Here is an 18,682-nt window from a genome sequence, read left to right as displayed (position 1 = left end):
CACACCACTGCACTCCAGCCTGGGTGACAGAGTGAGACAGTATCTGTAAAATAAAAGTATACACTTCATTTATAATATATCATGATAGTGACTAGGGGAAGCTCAGGGCATGGTGGCAGCCTGAAGAACTTTCAGTCCTTTGCACTGGGGTCTTTTTGTTTGGTTGTTCTTGCCTCGGCTTTGACATACAAAGAGGAGTGTTTTCCGTAGGGAAAGGTATGCCTTGCTAAGGGAACATGTGCTGGTGCAGAGGCATAGAGGTGTGTGAAAGCGGCCGAGAGTGGAGTGCTCAGGGCCGGCTGTGGTCAGGATTGGGGAGGGGAATAGCTGAAGATGGGCCTGGAAAGGAGGGTAGTGCTGGGGGCGGTCTCGGACCAGCATCCAACCTACCCTGGATTCAGACCATGTAGACAAAGTCCCAGATCTCTCCTGCTTTGATTAGGTCTGGGACCTCAAGATGGCTTGGGCCTGAGCCAGACCACCCCAGAATTGCTGCAGGTCCCTCCCCTAGGCCTGCTCTGCTTAATGGAAACTGCAGGCGTCTCTCCAATCTCAACCATTCTCTCGGAATGTTGAAGCGGCCATTAGTATGGTGAAAGGGAAAAAACATGAACTTTGGAGTCGAGGGATCCAGGTCAGAGTCCCAGCTCTGTCTCTTAGTAATTGTAAGACCTTAAACCTTTGCCTTTGAACCTGTTTCCTTATCTGTAAAATGTGATAATAGGAGTTATGAGCATTAAATATGAAAAGTGATTTTTGAACTGTTCTGTACACATATTAGGATCCAGACCCCATGTTTCTAAAATGCCGTAAGGAGTTAAAAGGCAGTCTAAAAACAAAACAAAAAAAAAAATGAACCGTTATACTGATTTATTATTCTTGGTCTTCGTTTCCTGGTTGGTAAAGTACGAGGCCCAGTACCCGTTGCTTAGTTCAGGCCAGTTTCCTGTTATAATGGCAAATATTACCACCCGGCAGGGGTTGTGAATGAGGTCCCTGTCACAAAGCACATGGCCTTGTTCCTTAATTGCCAGGGTGGAATTAATTTGCTCTTCCTGTTTCTCTTGTGACAGGAAGTAGATGTCCTTGAATTTCAGTTGATTAATGGAGGCCTCTGAGCAGAGTGCTCCAGCCTCTCTTGCTTTTAATCCTTATGCAATGTAAGGCTCTAATTTGATAATTTTGCTGTTTTTTAGATGGATCACCTACTGGTTGAAAATATTGAGCGGGAAACGTTTCATCTCTGCTCCCGCCTCATTAATGGGCCGTACCGGCGGACGGTGAGAGCCCTGGTCTTCACATTAAAGCACCGAGCTGAAATCCGGGCTCAGGTGAAGAACGGCTCGCTGCCAGTCGGCACGTTTGTACAGACCCACAAAAAGTGACCTGAGGACGGTTCCAGCCCTGGGCCAGGCAGAGAAGAAAATGGGCCCCTCTCTGCCGTTCAAAGACGCTTTTGAGTTTGGGTGATGGCTGATGCTGGCTGTGCTAGATTTTCCCATGGTGCCATTCCTTTGCAGACAGAGGATTCGGAGAGCCCTAGGAGACAGGCCTGCAGGAATGTGCTTCATTAGCTGGAGTGCGCTGGTGCTGCCTAACAGAACGCACACTGGCTGTCACTAGGAAGCGCCATACGGTTGCTATCACCCAACATGGTGAAAGGGTGATGGATTTCACTGTGAGTATGCCAAGGACACCTCTAAACTTCCCCCTGTCAGGCAGATGAAGTTACTACTTTATTTCACCACCCTGCAGGTAACTGAAACTCAATTACCGCTGCCGCTCACTCGGTTCCATCCCCCTGAGTTTAGATAGCTCTGGTGCCTCTCAGAACTCCCCTGTCTGTTCTCTTTGCTCTACCCCAGGGGTGAGCCTGCCAGAGCCAGCCGACTACCCCTTCTTCCCAGAGCTCACTTATCTGAACGTTTCAGCTCTCCCTGGAAGACCTTCTGCGTTGGTCTCCAGAGCCCCCATGCTGAGGCTACTAATGAGGAACTGGCCCGAAGCCTCCCACACCTCCGGGTTTATTTGAATACGCTGGCGCTCTCAGTTTAGGGCTCTGTAGAAGATACATAATGAAATTTCTCTTGAAATGAATTACTGCAGTAGAAAAAAGTACATACATATATATGTTAAAGTGAATATCTCTACACAGGCCTGTTTTAACAATTATGTAAATAATACTTGTTTTTTTTAAAGTAATGATAAGCTGGGACTTTTTTTTTCTCAAACAAAAGGTGGAGTTTGTTCACTGAAGAGTGTTTTGGGTTGAGAAAGGGTACAGTTGGTGAAATTTAAAAATGATGGAACAAGGATTTGAGGAAGGTAGAAGACTCAAGGAAGTGGGGATTAGATTAGAGGATACCGGAGCACGTTTGTAATCTGAAAGGAAGGAGCTGGTAGAAAGGGAGAGATTTAAAATAAAAAATTAAAAAAAAGAGTTGAAAAACAAGGGGAAAAGGGATGGAACTAACATTATTGCCTAACTTCTAAATGCTAGGCACTTCTCCTAAGACAGTTTATTAACATTTACATGGATCAAAAACAAGGGGAGAAGGGACGACACTAACATTATTGCCTACCTTCTAAATGCTAGGTACTTTTCCTAAGACAGTTTATTAACATTTACCTGGATCTTTATATAGTTTTGTAAAAATCTTTATATAGTTTTGTAAAAATCTTCTCTCACCCATTGTATTAAGTAGGTATTGTTGTTTTCATTTTTTAGATTTGTTTGTTTATTTAGCAACCATTTCCTGAGCATCCATTCTGTGGGGTAGGTGTACACTGAGCAGTAGTTACAAATGGGAGCCTGAGGCTCACTGAGCAGAAGCATCACCTTCAATTTCTCACTGCTAGTAACTATTGGAGCTAGAATAATAATAATCGAGCATTTACCCTGGGCCCAGCACTGTGGTAACCATTTTACAAAAAGAGAATACCCAGTTAAAGATGAGAAAAGTGAGGCTCAGAAAGGTATAGTAACTTACTCAAGGTCACACAGATAGTGAATGACAGATCTAAGATTCAAAATCCAGGTCTATTTGACTGTATATGGTTCCCTTGGATGATTTCATCCACTCTCATGTTTTCAAGCATCGTCTACATGCTGATGACATTCCAGTTTGTATCTTTAGCCCAGACCAGTCCCCTGACTTTCAGATGATATTTCCTAGATGCCCCATAGACATCTCAAATATAACATGTCTTCTCTCCATTGGCAGTACCAGCAAGCCAGACACTCCAGCTAGGAACTCAAGGGGTCAGCCTAGACCTCACATCTCCCACTCTGAGCTAACCAAGTCCTAGTGGTTTGATTAGGTTGGTGCAAAAGTAATTGTGGTTTTTGCCATTACTTCTAATGTATTACTTCTTTGCATTTGCTGTTCCAGTTGCAATGCTCTTTCCCCAGACATCTGCATGTTCTTGTCCTCATTTGATTTAGGTCTCTCTTTCCCTTATCAAAAAGGCCTTTGCCGACTACCCTAAATACAATAGCACTCCCCCCTAACTATTCTTTAATGCTGTACCTGGCTTTATTTTTCTTCAGAATATTTATTACTCTTTAACATAGTTATTTATTTCTTTATTGTCTATCTCCCCACTCCCAGAATGTAAGCTTCATGAAAGCAGAGTCTTTGTTCTGTTTCCTGCTATATCTCCAGCATCTGGAACAGAGCCTGGGACAAGCTAGGTCTTCATAACTATTTATTGGATAGTTGAGTGACTGATTGTGGATGTACAGGATAAGCATCTAATTCTATCAGAGAGTGCTTCCTGGAGGAGCTGATACCTGTGTTCAGTCTTAAAGGGCAGGAGTTTGGATAGGGGAATGTTAGTTAATATAATGAAAATTTCAAAATTAAAGGGCAGGAGTAATTAATTGGGTGGTTGAGATGCATGCCTGGCAGAGCAAGCAGAGTATGGAAAAACCCAGAAGTGGAGATATCTGGAAGGTGATTGGTATGGCTGGAGTAGAGGACACTGGCAGGAGAGTAGCCGGAGATGAGGCAGGAGAGGAAGGCAAGAACCAGGACCAGGTCTGAAGGGTCTTGAGCATCAGGAGAAGGCGTTAGACTGATTCAAAGCAGGAACTGCTCAGTTTTGTATTAATAGGCTATGTGGAAGAGAAGCCGGGATAGGGAGAGTGGAAGTAGCAAGCCTCATGTTTAAAAAACGAAAGAGTTCTGCTAACTTAGGAACCCAGAGTAAGTTGAAAACAAATTGCTCTCTGGCTGAAAGCCTTCAGTGGTGATAGTTGGATAGTAGAATGATTGCAGAGATGTGCTTTGGAGATTTGGAAAGCAGGCTGTGTTATTTGTGGCTGTTTTCTCCTTGATGCATGTGCAGAATTTCCATGAACGCTAATGGAGCTATTCTGAGCATTTGCTGAAGGGAAGGAAGCTTGCAGACATCCCTCCCAATCTTGCCCACACACCGAGAAGTACCTCGGAGCTACAGTCTGTTAAAAATGAGAAGGTTGAAGCCGGGCACATTGATTCATGCCTATAATCCCAGCAGTTTGGGAGGTCAAGGCAGGCAGATCACCTGAGGTCAGAAGTTTGAAACCAGCCTGCCCAACATGGTGAAACCCCGGCTCTACTAAAAATACAAAAATTAGCCAGATGTGGTGGCAGGCGCCTGTAATCTCAGCTACTTGGGAGGCTGAGGCATAAGAATCGCTTGAACCTGGGAGACGGAGGCTGCAGTGAACCAAGATCGCACCACTGCACTCCAGCCTGAGCAACAGAGTGAGACTCTGTCTCAAAAAAAAAAAAAACAGAAAGAAAAGGTTGCCCCTGAAATAGGGTGAGAATAGTTCCTGAGACCTCTGAGCTACCTGTAAGTCAAGGTGTGAATATGTCTTATAAGCATGTTCAGTTGCTGGGGGAAATGTGGGAAAGTAAATACCATTTGTGTCTGCTCTAACAGCTTATTGATGCTTTCTTGTAGTGGTTAATTTGGAGGTCCTGGTCGGGCATGGTAGCTCACACCTGTAATCCCAGCACTTTGGGAGGCTGAGGCAGGTGCATCACTTGAGATCAGGTGTTTGAGACCAGCCTGGCCAACATGGTGAAACCTTGCCTATACTAAAAATACAAAAGTTAGCCAGATGTGGTGGCAGGCAGCTGTAATCCCAGCACTCGAGAGGCTGAGGCAGGAGAATTGCTTGAACCCGGGAGGCAGAGGTTGCAGTGAGCTGAGATGGCACCACTGCACTCCAGCCTGGGTGACAGAGTGAGACTCAGTCTTAAAAATAAAATAAAAATAAATAAAAAAAAATTGGAGGTCTTGGTCCTTTGTGTAGGGACTCAGTCTCTGTATTTTCATTCATTCATTCAACAAACAAATGTTGCCCATCTTCTGTGTGCCAAGGACTAGACTGGCACTGGGGACACAGCAATAAAGGAGGGATAATTTCCTCTTAGTCTGGTGAGGCAAATAGATACATAACTAAATAAATAGAGTATAGCATATTGGGTGGTAACTATAGACATAAAAATATTGAGAAAATGGGGAAAGGAATGAATAACACCACTCATAGGAAGAATCTTCACAGAGGAGTTCATGTTTGAACCAAAGCCAGAAGGATAGGTAGGAGTGCTTAGCAGAAGGCTCAGTCTATGTGAAAGCACAGAAGCGTAAGGTGTATGGCTAGTTTCAGTAAAGGAAAATAATATGAGGTGGTTGAAACATAAGGTTCTTAGGAAGGTAGTGAGAAATTGGGCAAAAAAAGTAACCAAGGCCTTGGAGGCCTTATCAACGAGTTTGGACTTTGGCCTTCAGATAATGGGAGACCATGAGAAGTTTTTGAGGAGGTGAGGGACCTAATCAGGTGTATGTTTTAGAAAGATAAAAAAAAAAAAAAAAAACCCAACAGATATTTTAAGAAAATTTTAAACATTCAAAAGAAACCCAACAATTTAAGGCAAAGGAAAGAAACACTTGAGATTCAGTAAATTAGAGGGGTTTTTTTTTTTTTTTTTTGACAAATGAAGTTTAAAGTTGCCCAAACAGATATCATTAGAGAATCTCAGGTTTGAAAAGTGGCAGGAGGCCCAGATAATGCATTTACTGTGTTCTGTGGTGAAGGAACAGGCAGCTGGCCTTTTTCATTTATAGAATATCAGGTTCTTAAACTTGTGCCTGTCAACTTTGGTTTTCTTTTGCTGTAGCCTCAGGCCTCAGAGCCTTACTCTGAGATTGGTAATGTGTTTTGAATGTGTTTATCACAGCCAGATGGGGCAAGGGCTCAGTTTGTTACTGCCCATTATTGCAAGGGAAGGGAGTCCATCCAGAAAACAAAGCTTTGGGAGTTTCAGTTAGTTGGGTGACATTGCCCTGATATCAAAGGAAAGATGGTTTGATTGGATACATTGTATTTTCTTTAAATCAACCAAAATGATACAATTACTGTCAGGATGGACTTACTCATAACCTGGGGAGGTTGGTTTCAAGATCCAAGAAGATCAAAACATCCAATCAAATGCTGTTTTTTTGTTTTGTTTTGTTTTGTTTTGTTTTGAGACGGAGTCTCGCTCTGTCGCCCAGGCTGGAGTGCAGTGGCCGGATCTCAGCTCACTGCAAGCTCCGCCTCCCAGGTTCCCGCCATTCTCCTGTCTCAGCCTCCTGAGTAGCTGGGACTACAGGCGCCCGCCACCTCGCCCGGCTAGTTTTTTGTATTTTTTAGTAGAGACGGGGTTTCACCGTGTTAGCCAGGATGGTCTCGATCTCCTGACCTAGTGATCCGCCCGTCTCGGCCTCCCAAAGTGCTGGGATTACAGGCTTGAGCCACCGCGCCCGGCCCAAATGCTGTTTTTTAATGTTGATAAAATCATTCTTTCAATACGCATTTGTTGAGTTCTTACGTGTCAGGTATTAGGGTCACAGGGATAGAGAACACATAATCTTTGGCCTCAAGAAGTTTACAGTCTCATGAAGGAGAAGATAATAAACAGGCTATTTTTACCATTTATTTTTATTTTGGGAGGGAGTCGGGGTCTCACTGTGTCACCCAAGGTGCAGTACAGTGGTGCAATTACAGCTCACTGCAGCTTTGACTTCCCAGGTTCAAGCAAGCCTCCTACCTCAAGCCTCCCAAGTGGCTGGGACCGTAGGTGTGTGCCACCATACCTGGCTAATTTTTTATTAGCCAGGTTTGACACCATGTTGACCAAGCTTCTCTTGAACTCCTGGTCTCGAGTGAGCCTCCTGCCTTAGCCTCCCAAGGTGTTGGCATTACAGGCATGAGTCACTGTGCCTTGCCCAGACCATTTTTGAAAACACAAATGGGCAGGGTGCAGTGAGATTTTTAGGGGCCAATGGTCTGGGATGTGGCAGGGACATTCTCTTGAAAGTGAAAGACAATTATTGCATCTCACTCCAACCATTAAGAAGAAAACATAATGCCTGGGAGCCCTCTTTAGGTTTTGGAGACAGACAGCATATCCCACACCTAGGAATACTGCTCCATCCATGTACTGGATGACACAGAAAGTTGTCAGTTTTGATTGGGGCCCAGAGCAGGAAAGGGCTCAGCAGAAGCTCCAGGCTACAGCACAAGTGGCCATGCTGTGTGGGATGGATGAGCTGGCAGAGCCCAAAGTACCTGAGGTGTCTGTGGTAGGAACAGATGCCTGTCAAGTTTATGACAAGACCCTACAGGAGAATCACAATGTAGACACCTGGGGTGCTGGAGCAGGGCCATGCCATCCATAGCCAAGAATTGTATACTTAAGAAACTCTTGATACTACAGGGTTCTGATAGAGACAGATCATGAGACCATGGATCATTAAATTGACCATGTGACCAAAGCTGTTCATCATGAGCTGGATTTTGCCATATCCACCAAGTCATAAGGTCAGGCAAAGCCAGCAGCAATTCCTAAGATAGAAATAGTACGACTGGGGTTGGGCATAGCAGGGCCAGAGGGCAGAAGATAGTTATGTAAGCAGGTGACCCAGACATCAATGTCATCCACTACCTTTGCACCAGTACCTGCCTGTCCCTCATTTCACACCTTTGGCTGCCTGGGGAGCTCTTTATATCCAGCTGATGGAAGAGAAAAGAAGCCAAGCCTTGTCCTTAGATAGGTCAGTTCAGTGTGTGTGAGCAAGACAAAAAGAGACCATGGCTGCACTGCAACCCCACACAGGGGCATCCTTGAAAGACAGCAGAGTGGGGAGTCCTTCTAGTGGGCATAGCTTGTGGGTCATGCACCTAGCCATCCACTGTATGTGGAAAGAGAAGGAGCCTGAGCTTAGACTATACATGGATCTCATGGGCAGTGGTGAATGGCTTGGCTGGTTGGTAAGGGGTCTGAAAGGAATAAGATTGGAAAATTGGAAACCAGGAGCCTGTGGTGGAGGCTTGGACATATGGAAGTGGGCACCAAGTGTGAAGATCATTGTATTCCCTGTAAACACCTGCCAGAGAGGACATACCATGGAGAAGCACTAAACAACCATGTACACACAGTTGACATCAACCAGTCTTTATCTGAGGCCACCCCAGAGCTGACACAATGGGTGTATAAACAGCATCCATGGTGGTGTAGTAGTCCGTTTTCACACTGCTATAAAGATACTACCTGAGACTGGGTAATTTAAAAAGGAAAGAGGTTTCATTGACTCACATTTCTACATGACTTGGAAGGCCTCAGGAAGCTTACAATGATGGCAGAAGGCAAAGGAGAAGCAGGCATCTTCTTCACAAGATAGCAGGAGAGAGAGAGAGCGCAAAGGGGGAACTGCCAAACACTTTTAAACCATCGGATCTCTTGAGAAGTCACTCACTATCATGACAACAGCATGGGGGAAACTGCCCCCGTGATCCAGTCACTTCCCACCATGTCCCTCCCTCAACACATGGGGATTATAATTCAAGTTGAGATTTGGTTGGAGACACAGAGCCAAACCATATCAGATGGTATGGCGTGGCTCCCACTCACCAAGATTGATCTAGCTATTGCTGCTGCTGAGTGTTCGGCCTGCCAGTAACAGAGACCGACTCTGAACCTAGATATAGCTCCATCCCTTGAGAACAACCAGCAGCCACTTGGGAAGTTGACTATATTAAACCCTGTCACCCTGGAAAGAGCTGTGATGCATTTTCCCTGGAATAGACAGACGTATATTCCAGATACGAGTTCGTCTTCACTGCTTGTAGAGCTTCATCCAGCACAACTCTCAAAGGGCTCATAGAATGTTTAATCTACTGGGATAGATTATGGGATCTACAGATTATGGGATAGTCATACAGGATCCCATATGATAAGGAGGTGCAGCAGTGGGCACATGGTGACAGGGTCCACTTGTCATTTCATCTACTGCACTATCCTGAAGCTGCCAGCTTGGAACTGTCTGTCGAAGGCACAGCTGGGGCACCAGCTCAGAAACCCTGAGACAATAGCTACCATCCTCCAGGATGCAGCACATGTTTGAAATCAAAGACCGTTACATGATGCTTTGTCTCCAATGGGTAGAATACATGGGTCCGGGAATGAAGCAATGAAAGCAGGAGTACTCTCTTTTACCATCACTTCTAGTGACCCACTTGGACATTTGTGCCTCCTGTTCTCACGGTTCTGGGCTCTGCAGGTTTAGAGGTTTTGAGTCACAAAGGAGGAACACTTCCACTAAAAGAAACATCAAGATTACTATGAACCATTAGCTGTGACTGCACCCAGGCACTTGAGCTCCTCGTGTCAAGACACTACTAGGCAAGAACAGTCACCATTTGAGGGATAATTAACCCTGATCATCAGGAGGAGGTACAGCTGCTGTTAAGCAATGGAGGGTAGGGAGGTGTATCTTTGGTACTCAGCTGATTCACGTGGAGACTTCTTGGTATTCCTTTGCCCAATATTTTTTTTTTTTTTGAGATGGAGTCTCTGTCACCCAGGCTGGAGTGCAGTGGCACCATCTCGGCTCACCCCAACGTCTGCCTCCTAGGTTCAAGCTATTCTCCTGCCTCAGCCTCCCGAGTAACTGGGATTACAGGCGTGCGCCACCATGCCAAGCTGATTTTTGTATTTTTAGTAGAGAAGGAATTTCGCCATGTTGGCCAGACTAGTTTCGAACTTCTGGCCTCAAGCGATCCACCTGCCTCAGCTCCCCAAAGTGCTGGGATTACAGGCGTGAGCCACTGTGCCTGGCCCCTTGCCCAGTATTTATAAAATAATTATACAAGCGCCCAGGCCGTGACCTGAGCAGGATATGCTGACTTCAGGCTCAGCCCCCTCAGGTCTGAGGGTCTAAATCATGCCTCCGTGGAAGTGACAGAGACCAGAACACGTGCTGGCTGAGGGTAAGAGGGATCTAGAATGGATAGTAGAAGAGGGAGATGATGAGTATCAGTTGTGGCCTCAAGACCAGTCAGTGATGGAGTTTGTAGTTTGTCCAACTTACTTTCCTAAGTTTCCCCCAGGAAATGAGGCCCACCAGAACTTAAACCAAGAAGTAGAGCTGAGCAGCACAAGTGTGGGCTGTAGTGGATGCCATCCTGTGCTGCCCAGATCCCCCACCACCATGCTTGCTGGGCCTCTTCCCACAGCTATTGGGAGTGCTCTCAGCCAGCAGCCCTCAGCTGTCAGCCCCCTGGGAATTTTCCTCAATGGAAGAGCTACCTCACTGACATACCCCTTTCCCAGGCAGGTTAGTTCAAGGTTATGAAGACCTGGCCCCGCTGCCTCAACTTGACAACTCTAAAGAGCCATCCCAGCTTCAAGAGCCTCCCATGGGACTGGCTGAGGTCTTCATACAGCATCGGAGCCCAATTTATCTCTCTGCCCAATCCTGCTTCCTTTCCTGCCCCCTTCCCAAGAGCAATCCCTGATAAACTTCCTGCATGCTAATCTCCATATCAGAGTCTACTTTCCAAGGAAGTGGGCCTATAACGTAGCTCTTCTAGTTTTCGGTGACAACTCTAGAACAGGGGTCAGCAAACTTTTTTCATTTTTTTTTGAAACGGAGTCTCGCTGTCACCAGGCTGGAGTGCAGTGGCGCGATCTTGGCTCACTGCAACCTCCGCCTCTCAGGTTCAAGCGATTCTCCTGCTTCAGCCTCCCAAGTAGGTGGGACTACCACACCACCACGCCCAGCTAATTTTTGTATTTTTAGTAGAGATGGGGTTTCACCATATCGGCCAGGATGGTCTCGATCTCTTGACCTCGTAATCCGCCCTCCTCGGCTTCCCAAAGTGCTGGGATTACAGACATGAGCCACTGTGCCCAGCAAGCAAACTTTTTTAAAGGAACAGATAGTAAATATTTTAGGCTTTGTGAGCCATACGGTCTCTGTCACAACTATTCAACTCTGTTATTGTAGTACAAAAGCAGCTGTGGACAGTATGTAAATAAATGAATGTGGCTGTATTCCAATAAAACTTTATTTACAAAAAACAGGTTGTGGCCTGCATTTGGTTCATGGGCCTTAGCATGCCAAAGCATGCTCTAGAGAAATACTTTTACATGTGTGCAAAGGAGACATGTACAAAGATTTTAATTGCAACATGGTTTGTAACAGCAAAATTTTAGAAACGGTCTAAATGCACATTTAAAAACGAATGGTTAAATTATACATCCAGATTTTGGAATACTGTGCAGTGGATAAAAAGAATGAGTTTAGGTCTGTATAACAGCACTGTCTAATAGAAATATAATGCAAACCACATATATATTTTTTAATTTTCCAGTAGCCACATAAAAAATGTAAAAGGAAACAAATGAAATTAATTTTAATAATATATTTTGAGTCCAATATGCCGCAAATATTATTACTTTGACATGTAATCAATATAAAAATTACTGAGACATTTTATGTTTTGTACTAAGCCTCTGAAATGTGGTGTGTATTTTACTCTTACAGTGCATCTCAGTTTGGGCTAATTACATTTTCAAGTGCTTATAGCCTCATGTGGCTAGTGGCTACTGTGTTGGACCATGCAGATCTGTAAGTACTGACATGGGAACATCGCTGAGACATACTGTTAAGTGAAGAAAGGAAGTTGCAGTACCATATGTACACTATGAACTATTTATGTAAGGGAAAAAAACTATTTCCGTAGAAACATATTGAGAAAAAGAAAAAAAAAAAGATGTGTACAGATATATACCCAATTTAGAGAGACGTTTTGGATGGGGTGAGGGGTTTTTGGTCAGGAGGGACTCACTCTCCTTGCCTGATTTTTTTTTAAATAAACTTTTTATTTTGGAGTGATTTTAGATACACAAAAAGTGGCAAAAATACAGAGAGTTCCTGTATGTCCCTCACCCAGTTTCCACCATTGTTAACTTCTTATACTAGTATGATACATCTGTCAAAATTAAAAGTCCACTGTTGGTATACTACTATTACCAAACTCCAGACTTCACTCAGACTTTGCCAGTCTTCCCACCCATGTCCTCTTTCTGTTTCAGGATTCAGTCCAGGATCCCAGGCTGCACTCAGTCATCCTGTCTATCCTGTCTCCTCTGCTCTGTGACAGTTTCTCAGGCTTCCCTTGTTTCCCATGACCTTGACAGTCTTGAGCAGTACTGGTCAGGTATTTCGTAGACTGTCCCTCAGTTTGGGTTTGTCTGAGGATTTCTCTATGACTAAGTTGGAATTCAGGGTTTTGGGGAAGAATACCACTGAGAGGAAGCGCCCATCTCATCACATCACACCAGGGGGCACATGGCTTCCACAGGACTGTTGACTGGTGATACTAGCTTTGAGTGCTTGATTACATTAGCGTTTGCCAGATCTTCCCACTACAAAGTTGTCATTTTTCCCTTTCCATATTTTATTTTTTGGAGGCAAGTCACCAAATCTAGACCTCACTCAAAGGTTAGGGGGCTGGGGGCGAATTAAACTCCACCTCCTGGAGAGTGGAGTATCTAACTATATAATTTGGAAGTTTTCTTTAAGGAAGATTTGTCCCTTCTCTGCCATTTAATTTTTTTTGATTATTTATTAATATATCAACATGGACTCATATATTTATTTTATGCATCGGTTTGTAATCAGATTTTTTTTCATAGTGAACATAAATTCATATAATATATTTTTAAGGCAGAAAACATACAAAAACCACGCTGTGTGAGAAACAAGCTCTTATGATTGGCAAGTATTTTTCCCCCACAGCTTTTCATGTCTGCCTTTGAGTAGGATAATCATTAGCTTATTGCTGTTCAACCGTAGACATGCTATTTCAACTCTCCAGACCTCAATTTCCCCATCTAAGTAAGAGAATGTTTCATGAAATGGTCTCGGAGGTGAAGAAGGGGATGATGTTTGTATGTTTGTAAGTGTCCACATATTTTGTTGCCTATTAATAGACCCTTAGTCCTTAATGGTTATCTTCTTTTATTTATGTTAGAAAATGAACTCAGAGCTAATAGCCCTTGAGAACATCCTGTAAACATAATCAATATTTATATCCCCCATTACAACCCCAAAGGGTTCGCCTTCCTTGCTCTTTCACCCCTTTAAGTGGGATTAAGTTTTCCTTTTATTCCTCAGCTTTTTCTCCAGCGGCTGAAGGCTAACGTGAGGCCTAGCATTCCCAGTCCTGCTGACTTATTTGGCCTCGTTCTGGTGCCTCTCGTCTAGCTATGCACAGCCACATGGATGTCCTTATCACCCTGCATCATCCCCAAATTCATATGTTGAAGTCCTAACCCCCAGCACCCTAGAATGTGACTGTGTTTGGAGATAGGGCCTTTACAGAGGTAATTAAGGTAACATGAGATCATATGGGTGAGCCCTAATCCAGTATGACTGGTGTCCTTATAAGAAGAGATTAGGATGCAGACAGCACACAGACTATGTGAGGACACAGCAAGAATGGTCATCTACAAGCCAAGGAGACAGGCCTCAGAAGAAACCAAACCCACTGACACCTTGATCTTGGACATCTAGTCTCTAGAACTGTGACAAAATCTGTTGTTGTTTTTTTGTTTTTTTTTTTTTTTTTTTTGAGACGGAGTCTCGCTCTGTCACCCAGGCTGGAGTGCAGTGGCCGGATCTCAGCTCACTGCAAGCTCCGCCTCCCAGGTTCACGCCATTCTCCTGCCTCAACCTCCCGAGTAGCTGGGACTACAGGCGCCCGCCACCTCACCCGGCTAGTTTTTTGTATTTCTTAATACAGACGAGGTTTCACCGTGTTAGCCAGGATGGTCTCGATCTCCTGACCTCGTGATCCGCCCGTCTCGGCCTCCCAAAGTGCTGGGATTACAGGCTTGAGCCACCGCGCCCGGCCTAAAATCTGTTGTTTAAGCCATCCAGTCTGTGGTACTTTGTTATGACAGCCCTAGTAGACGCTAATACACATGACCATGAATGAAAATGCTTCCTGAATACCTCCTTCCTCTATGCCAGGCCTGGTGACAGGTCCCAGGCCACAGAGATGAACCAGACAGGGGCTCACAGTCCAATAAGGAACCAAGTCATCCATCTATTGCAATCTGACATACCAGGGGCTGAGTGGGAGACAGTGGGAGCACAGTGGAGGGACCACTGAACCATGCCTGTAGAGGGGCCTTGCCCGGAGGGTATCAGGAAAGGTTTAGCATAAATGCTGACTTGTGAGCTGAGTTTGAGAGGTTTAAAGGAGTTTCCCAGGTAGTAAACGGCATTCCAGGTACAAGGAAAGGTATGTGCAAACGTGGGAGCTAGAAGGATGTCAAAGAACAAGAGTAAGTGTGATGTGGATGGAGCCAAAGTGCAGCAGGAGGAAGAATAGCCTGAAGTGAGCCTGGAGAAGGAGGTAGGGGCCAGTATATGGGTGGCCTGAGTGCTGGGCTGGGAATTTTTACTTGGAGAACTTTAAAGATTTTGAGGTGAGGAAACTCCTAAGTAAAATTATGGTTACATGTATCAGGGGCTTACTGTGTAGGTAACTATTTGTTAACCAGCAAATATGGAGCACCTATAGCACATCAGGGGTTTGTTATCTGTTTCCCTCTCCACCTGAATGTGAACTTTTCCAGGGAAGGGACTGTGTCTGATTTATTTCTGTGTCCCCAGCAGAGTCTGGTACAGATCAGGGGCTCTATACACATGCACTGAATGAGTACATAACAGCCCAGGCAGGAGGCCAAACCCTCCCTCAGCATGTCTTCATGGTTGTGAAGTTGGTGCTGGGTCAGTACATCTCTATATGTGCAAGAGCCCTGTTCCCTCCCGCCTGATGTAAAGAGCAAGGCTCCCAAAGAAGCACTAAGGGTTGAATTACTTCAGATCCAGAAAAACACATAGACTGTGGCAGGTTTACCTCTGAGATAAGCAGCCCACATGGCATGGAGATGACTTGAGGCCAGCTCACAAGAGAGAAGCATCCAGCATTGCCACAGGGGCCTCCAGGCCAGGACTTCACCAGACCACACAGGGGAGGCTGTGTCAGAGGGAAATCAAAATCATCAAAGCCTCAACCACCAGGTAGTGAACTCCTGTACAGGCTAGAGACTGTGCTGGGTACTCTGCAGTTTGCCTTAGTCTCCCAAATGTGACCCCACCCTTAATCTTCTCTCCATCCCCTTATGCCTGGCGCTCTTACCCAGTCTTCTTAGGAGCCCCTTGTCCCTTCTCTAATCAATTCTACACTCAGCAGCCAGAGTGAATGTCTAGAATATACTGCAGGTCATGTCACTCCCCTGCTCAAAACTCTTCAATGGGTCTGGGTGTGGTGGCTCATGCCTATTATCGCAGCAGTTTAGGAAACCGAGGTGGGAGGATCGCTTGAGCCCAGGAGTTTGAGACCAGCCTGGGCAACATAGTGAGCTCTCTTTATCTCTTTACAAAAGAAGAAAAATAGCCAGATGTGGTGGCATGCACTTGTGGTCCCAGCTACTTGGGAGGCTGAAGTGGGAGGATTGCCTGAGCCTGGGAAGTTGAGGCTACAGTGAGCCATAATTGCACCACTGCACTCCAGCCTGGGCAACAGAGCATAACCTTGTCTCAAAAAACAAACAAAAGCAAAACAAACAAACAAACAAACGAAACCTTCCAATGGCTCCGATCACCCTAAGAATAAAACAAAAGTCCTTACAGTGGCCTACAAGATCCTCCAAGTCCTGGCCTCTGGCACCATCTCCATCTTTGTCCTACCTCTGGCTCTAGCCTCTCTGGTCTTCTGTCCCTCAAACTCCCCGAGTATACCCCTTCCTTGGGGCATCTGCATACACTCTTCCCTCTGCCCAGCATACTCTGATTACCCCGAGGTGACTTCCTTCTTTTTTCTATTTTGAGACGGAGTCTCGCTCTGTCACCCAGACTGGAGTGCAGTAGCCGGATCTCAGCTCACTGCAAGCTCCGCCTCCCGGGTTTACACCATTCTCCTGCCTCAGCCTCCCGAGTAGCTGGGACTACAGGCGCCGCCACCTAGCCTGGCTAGTTTTTTTGTATTTTTTAGTAGTGACGGGGTTTCACCGCGTTAGCCAGGATGGTCTCGATCTCCTGACCTCGTGACCCGCCCGTCTCGGCCTCCCAAAGTTCTGGGATTACACCTAGGTGACTTCTTGTCCTTCAGTTTTTACCTCCTGAGAGAGGCCTACCCTGGACACCCTCTCTAATTAGGCCCAAACCCCCAAGCCACTCTTTGACACATCAGTGCTTTTTTTCTTCATAGGACTTAAAACCATCAGAAGTTACCATGTGCACTTCTTTATTCCCTTGCTAATTTTTTTGCTTCTCCCACCAGAACTCTTCCTGGGAGCAGTGACCTTGTCTGTCTCTCCTTCGCTGGACCTCCCCAGTGCCTGGCACAGGGCTCGGCCCCGAGCAGGGCTCCATGCATATGTGCTCATGAACGGATGGCACCCTCCCCCCCATGCCTCCAGGCTGGCCTCTGATAGTCCATGCAGCCGAGCAGATAGTCTGGGCTCCATGGGAAAAGCTAATCCCAAGCGTGTGGACCGACAGATGGTGTGGAGCCCAGAGCTGAGGTGCAGCTTTTATTAGTCTGAGTTGCTTTTGCTTGGAATAGGATTAGCATAAGTACCATCCCAGGCAAGTGGATAAGGTAAGGCTCTGTTAGTTACATTCAGATTTTGTTTCTCGGCCACAATCCTGGGCCAAACTTCTGCTGGGTCAGTCCAATTCATGCGTAAGGGTACTACTCAGGAAGGTCGACTGGAGTGGCCAGTCCCCTCTCCACATTGACCTCTACAGTGGCCTGTCCACCTCCTAAGTCCAACCTTCCCACACCAGGCAGAAAGCTTTTTACTGGCCCTGTTGCCCCCGGGTGAGGCCTGAACACTTTATGATGATGAAGATGAAGATGTGATGGTGGTAGCTATCACACAGCTCTCCCATGTAACCCTCACGACAACCCTGCAAGGCAGACAGCATCACCATCCTCATTTGGCAAATGAAAAGCTGATGGTTCAGAGAGGTTAAATGACTTGCCCAAGGTGACTCAGCCAGTAGGCCACAGACAGGCTCCAAATCCCAGTCTGGACCAATTGGACGGGCATTCCCGGGTGGGCCAGCCTCCCTCTCTGGCAAGGCTGTCATGCTCCCCCAGTGCTCTGGCTTCAGTTTTGGCTGGATCAGTGAGGAGCCAAGTCAAAGATCAAGTCAGGGAAACCCATGTTGTCTGGCTAAGAAGTATCACTTCCCTTAATCTCTTCACTGCCTCTTCAGCACCATTAAGGGGCATTTAACTTTTGGAAGGAGTCATTTTCCACAAAGAAACAGTTCTTCAAAATCACTGAGGGTCGGGCTCAGTGGCTCACACCTGTATTCCCAGCACTTTAGGAGGCCGAGATGGGCAGATCACTTGAGCTTAAGAGTTCAAGACCAGCCTGGGCAACATGGCAAAACCTCAATTCTACAAAAAAATACAAAAAAAAAAAGTAGCCAGGCATGGTGGCATACACCTGTAGTCCCAGCTACTAGGGAGGCTGAGGTGGGAGGATCGCTTGAGCTGGGAAGTTGAGGCTGCAGTGAGCTAGGGTGGCGCCACTACACTCCAGCCTGGGCGACAGAGACTTTGTCTCAAACAACAGCAAAATCACTGTGTAATAATGTGTATAATAACAATAAAAGCTAACATTTATGGAGTATTTATTAAGTGCCAAGACTATGCTCAGTGCTTTTCACGCATTATCTCATTGTTTGAAATTTCAATAATTTATGTGAATAAAGGAATTCTGCATATGTGATTTTTTTTAATAAGAGATTACAAAAAGGCGAAGAGAGAAAAGTAAGTCTCCCTACCTCGTCTGCACTCCCATGCCCCTCTTCCCCTTCCCACAGACCACACTGTGACCAGTTCCTTTTATCCTGCAGAGAGTCCATGAATGACCCTCGACAGCACTTTCAGGTAGGTATGATTATTCTGGAGTTACATATTAGGAAACTGAGATTCTGAGACATGAAGCCACTTTCCCAAGGTCACACAACTTCAGGGCAAAGCTGGGAGTTTGCCCCAGATGGGCTGACTGAAGCCCATGTGTTGAGGGTCACCTTGCCTCCCACAAAGAAGAGAGAACCAGAAAGTTGAGCTAAGAAGTGTGTGCTGGGCAGCCAGCTGGACTCACTCACAAATAGGCTTTGGCTGCATACACTGGTCTTGAAGAATTCAAATTTGGGCCTCAGCAAACTGGCAAATTATAAGCTGTCGCAGACCATCTAGGTTATTGACAAAGAGTCAAAGCCGCAAATATTACAATCCTGAATCCTACCAGTCATCGTTCTT

General features: G+C 45.7%; 1 protein-coding gene across 3 annotated transcripts in view; it reads left to right on the top strand.

The window, feature by feature from the left end:
• LOC105495095 (transcription elongation factor A N-terminal and central domain containing 2) overlaps positions 1 to 18,146 on the top strand; it is a 61,765-nt gene extending 43,619 nt beyond the window's left edge. Inside the window, exons 5-6 of one of the 3 annotated variants that reach the window (XR_011620681.1) lie at positions 1,197 to 1,678; positions 16,682 to 18,146. Coding sequence is in view for 1 of the 3 variants with exons in the window: in XM_011764295.2 (XP_011762597.1) it covers positions 1,197 to 1,385 (189 nt within the window). In the remaining 2 variants the exon portion in view is untranslated. Of the gene's footprint in view, positions 1 to 1,196; positions 6,507 to 16,681 lie in introns of those variants that run through there. The other 2 variants (XR_011620680.1, XM_011764295.2) reach the window with 2 other exon arrangements.
• The last annotated feature ends 536 nt before the right edge of the window (positions 18,147 to 18,682 follow it).

This window comes from Macaca nemestrina, chromosome 1 (assembly GCF_043159975.1).
Source record: "Macaca nemestrina isolate mMacNem1 chromosome 1, mMacNem.hap1, whole genome shotgun sequence".
In the NCBI taxonomy this organism is placed as follows: Eukaryota; Metazoa; Chordata; class Mammalia; order Primates; family Cercopithecidae; genus Macaca; species Macaca nemestrina.
The sequence above is the reverse complement of the archived record's forward strand: the minus strand, read 5'-3'. Positions and strand labels throughout refer to the sequence as shown.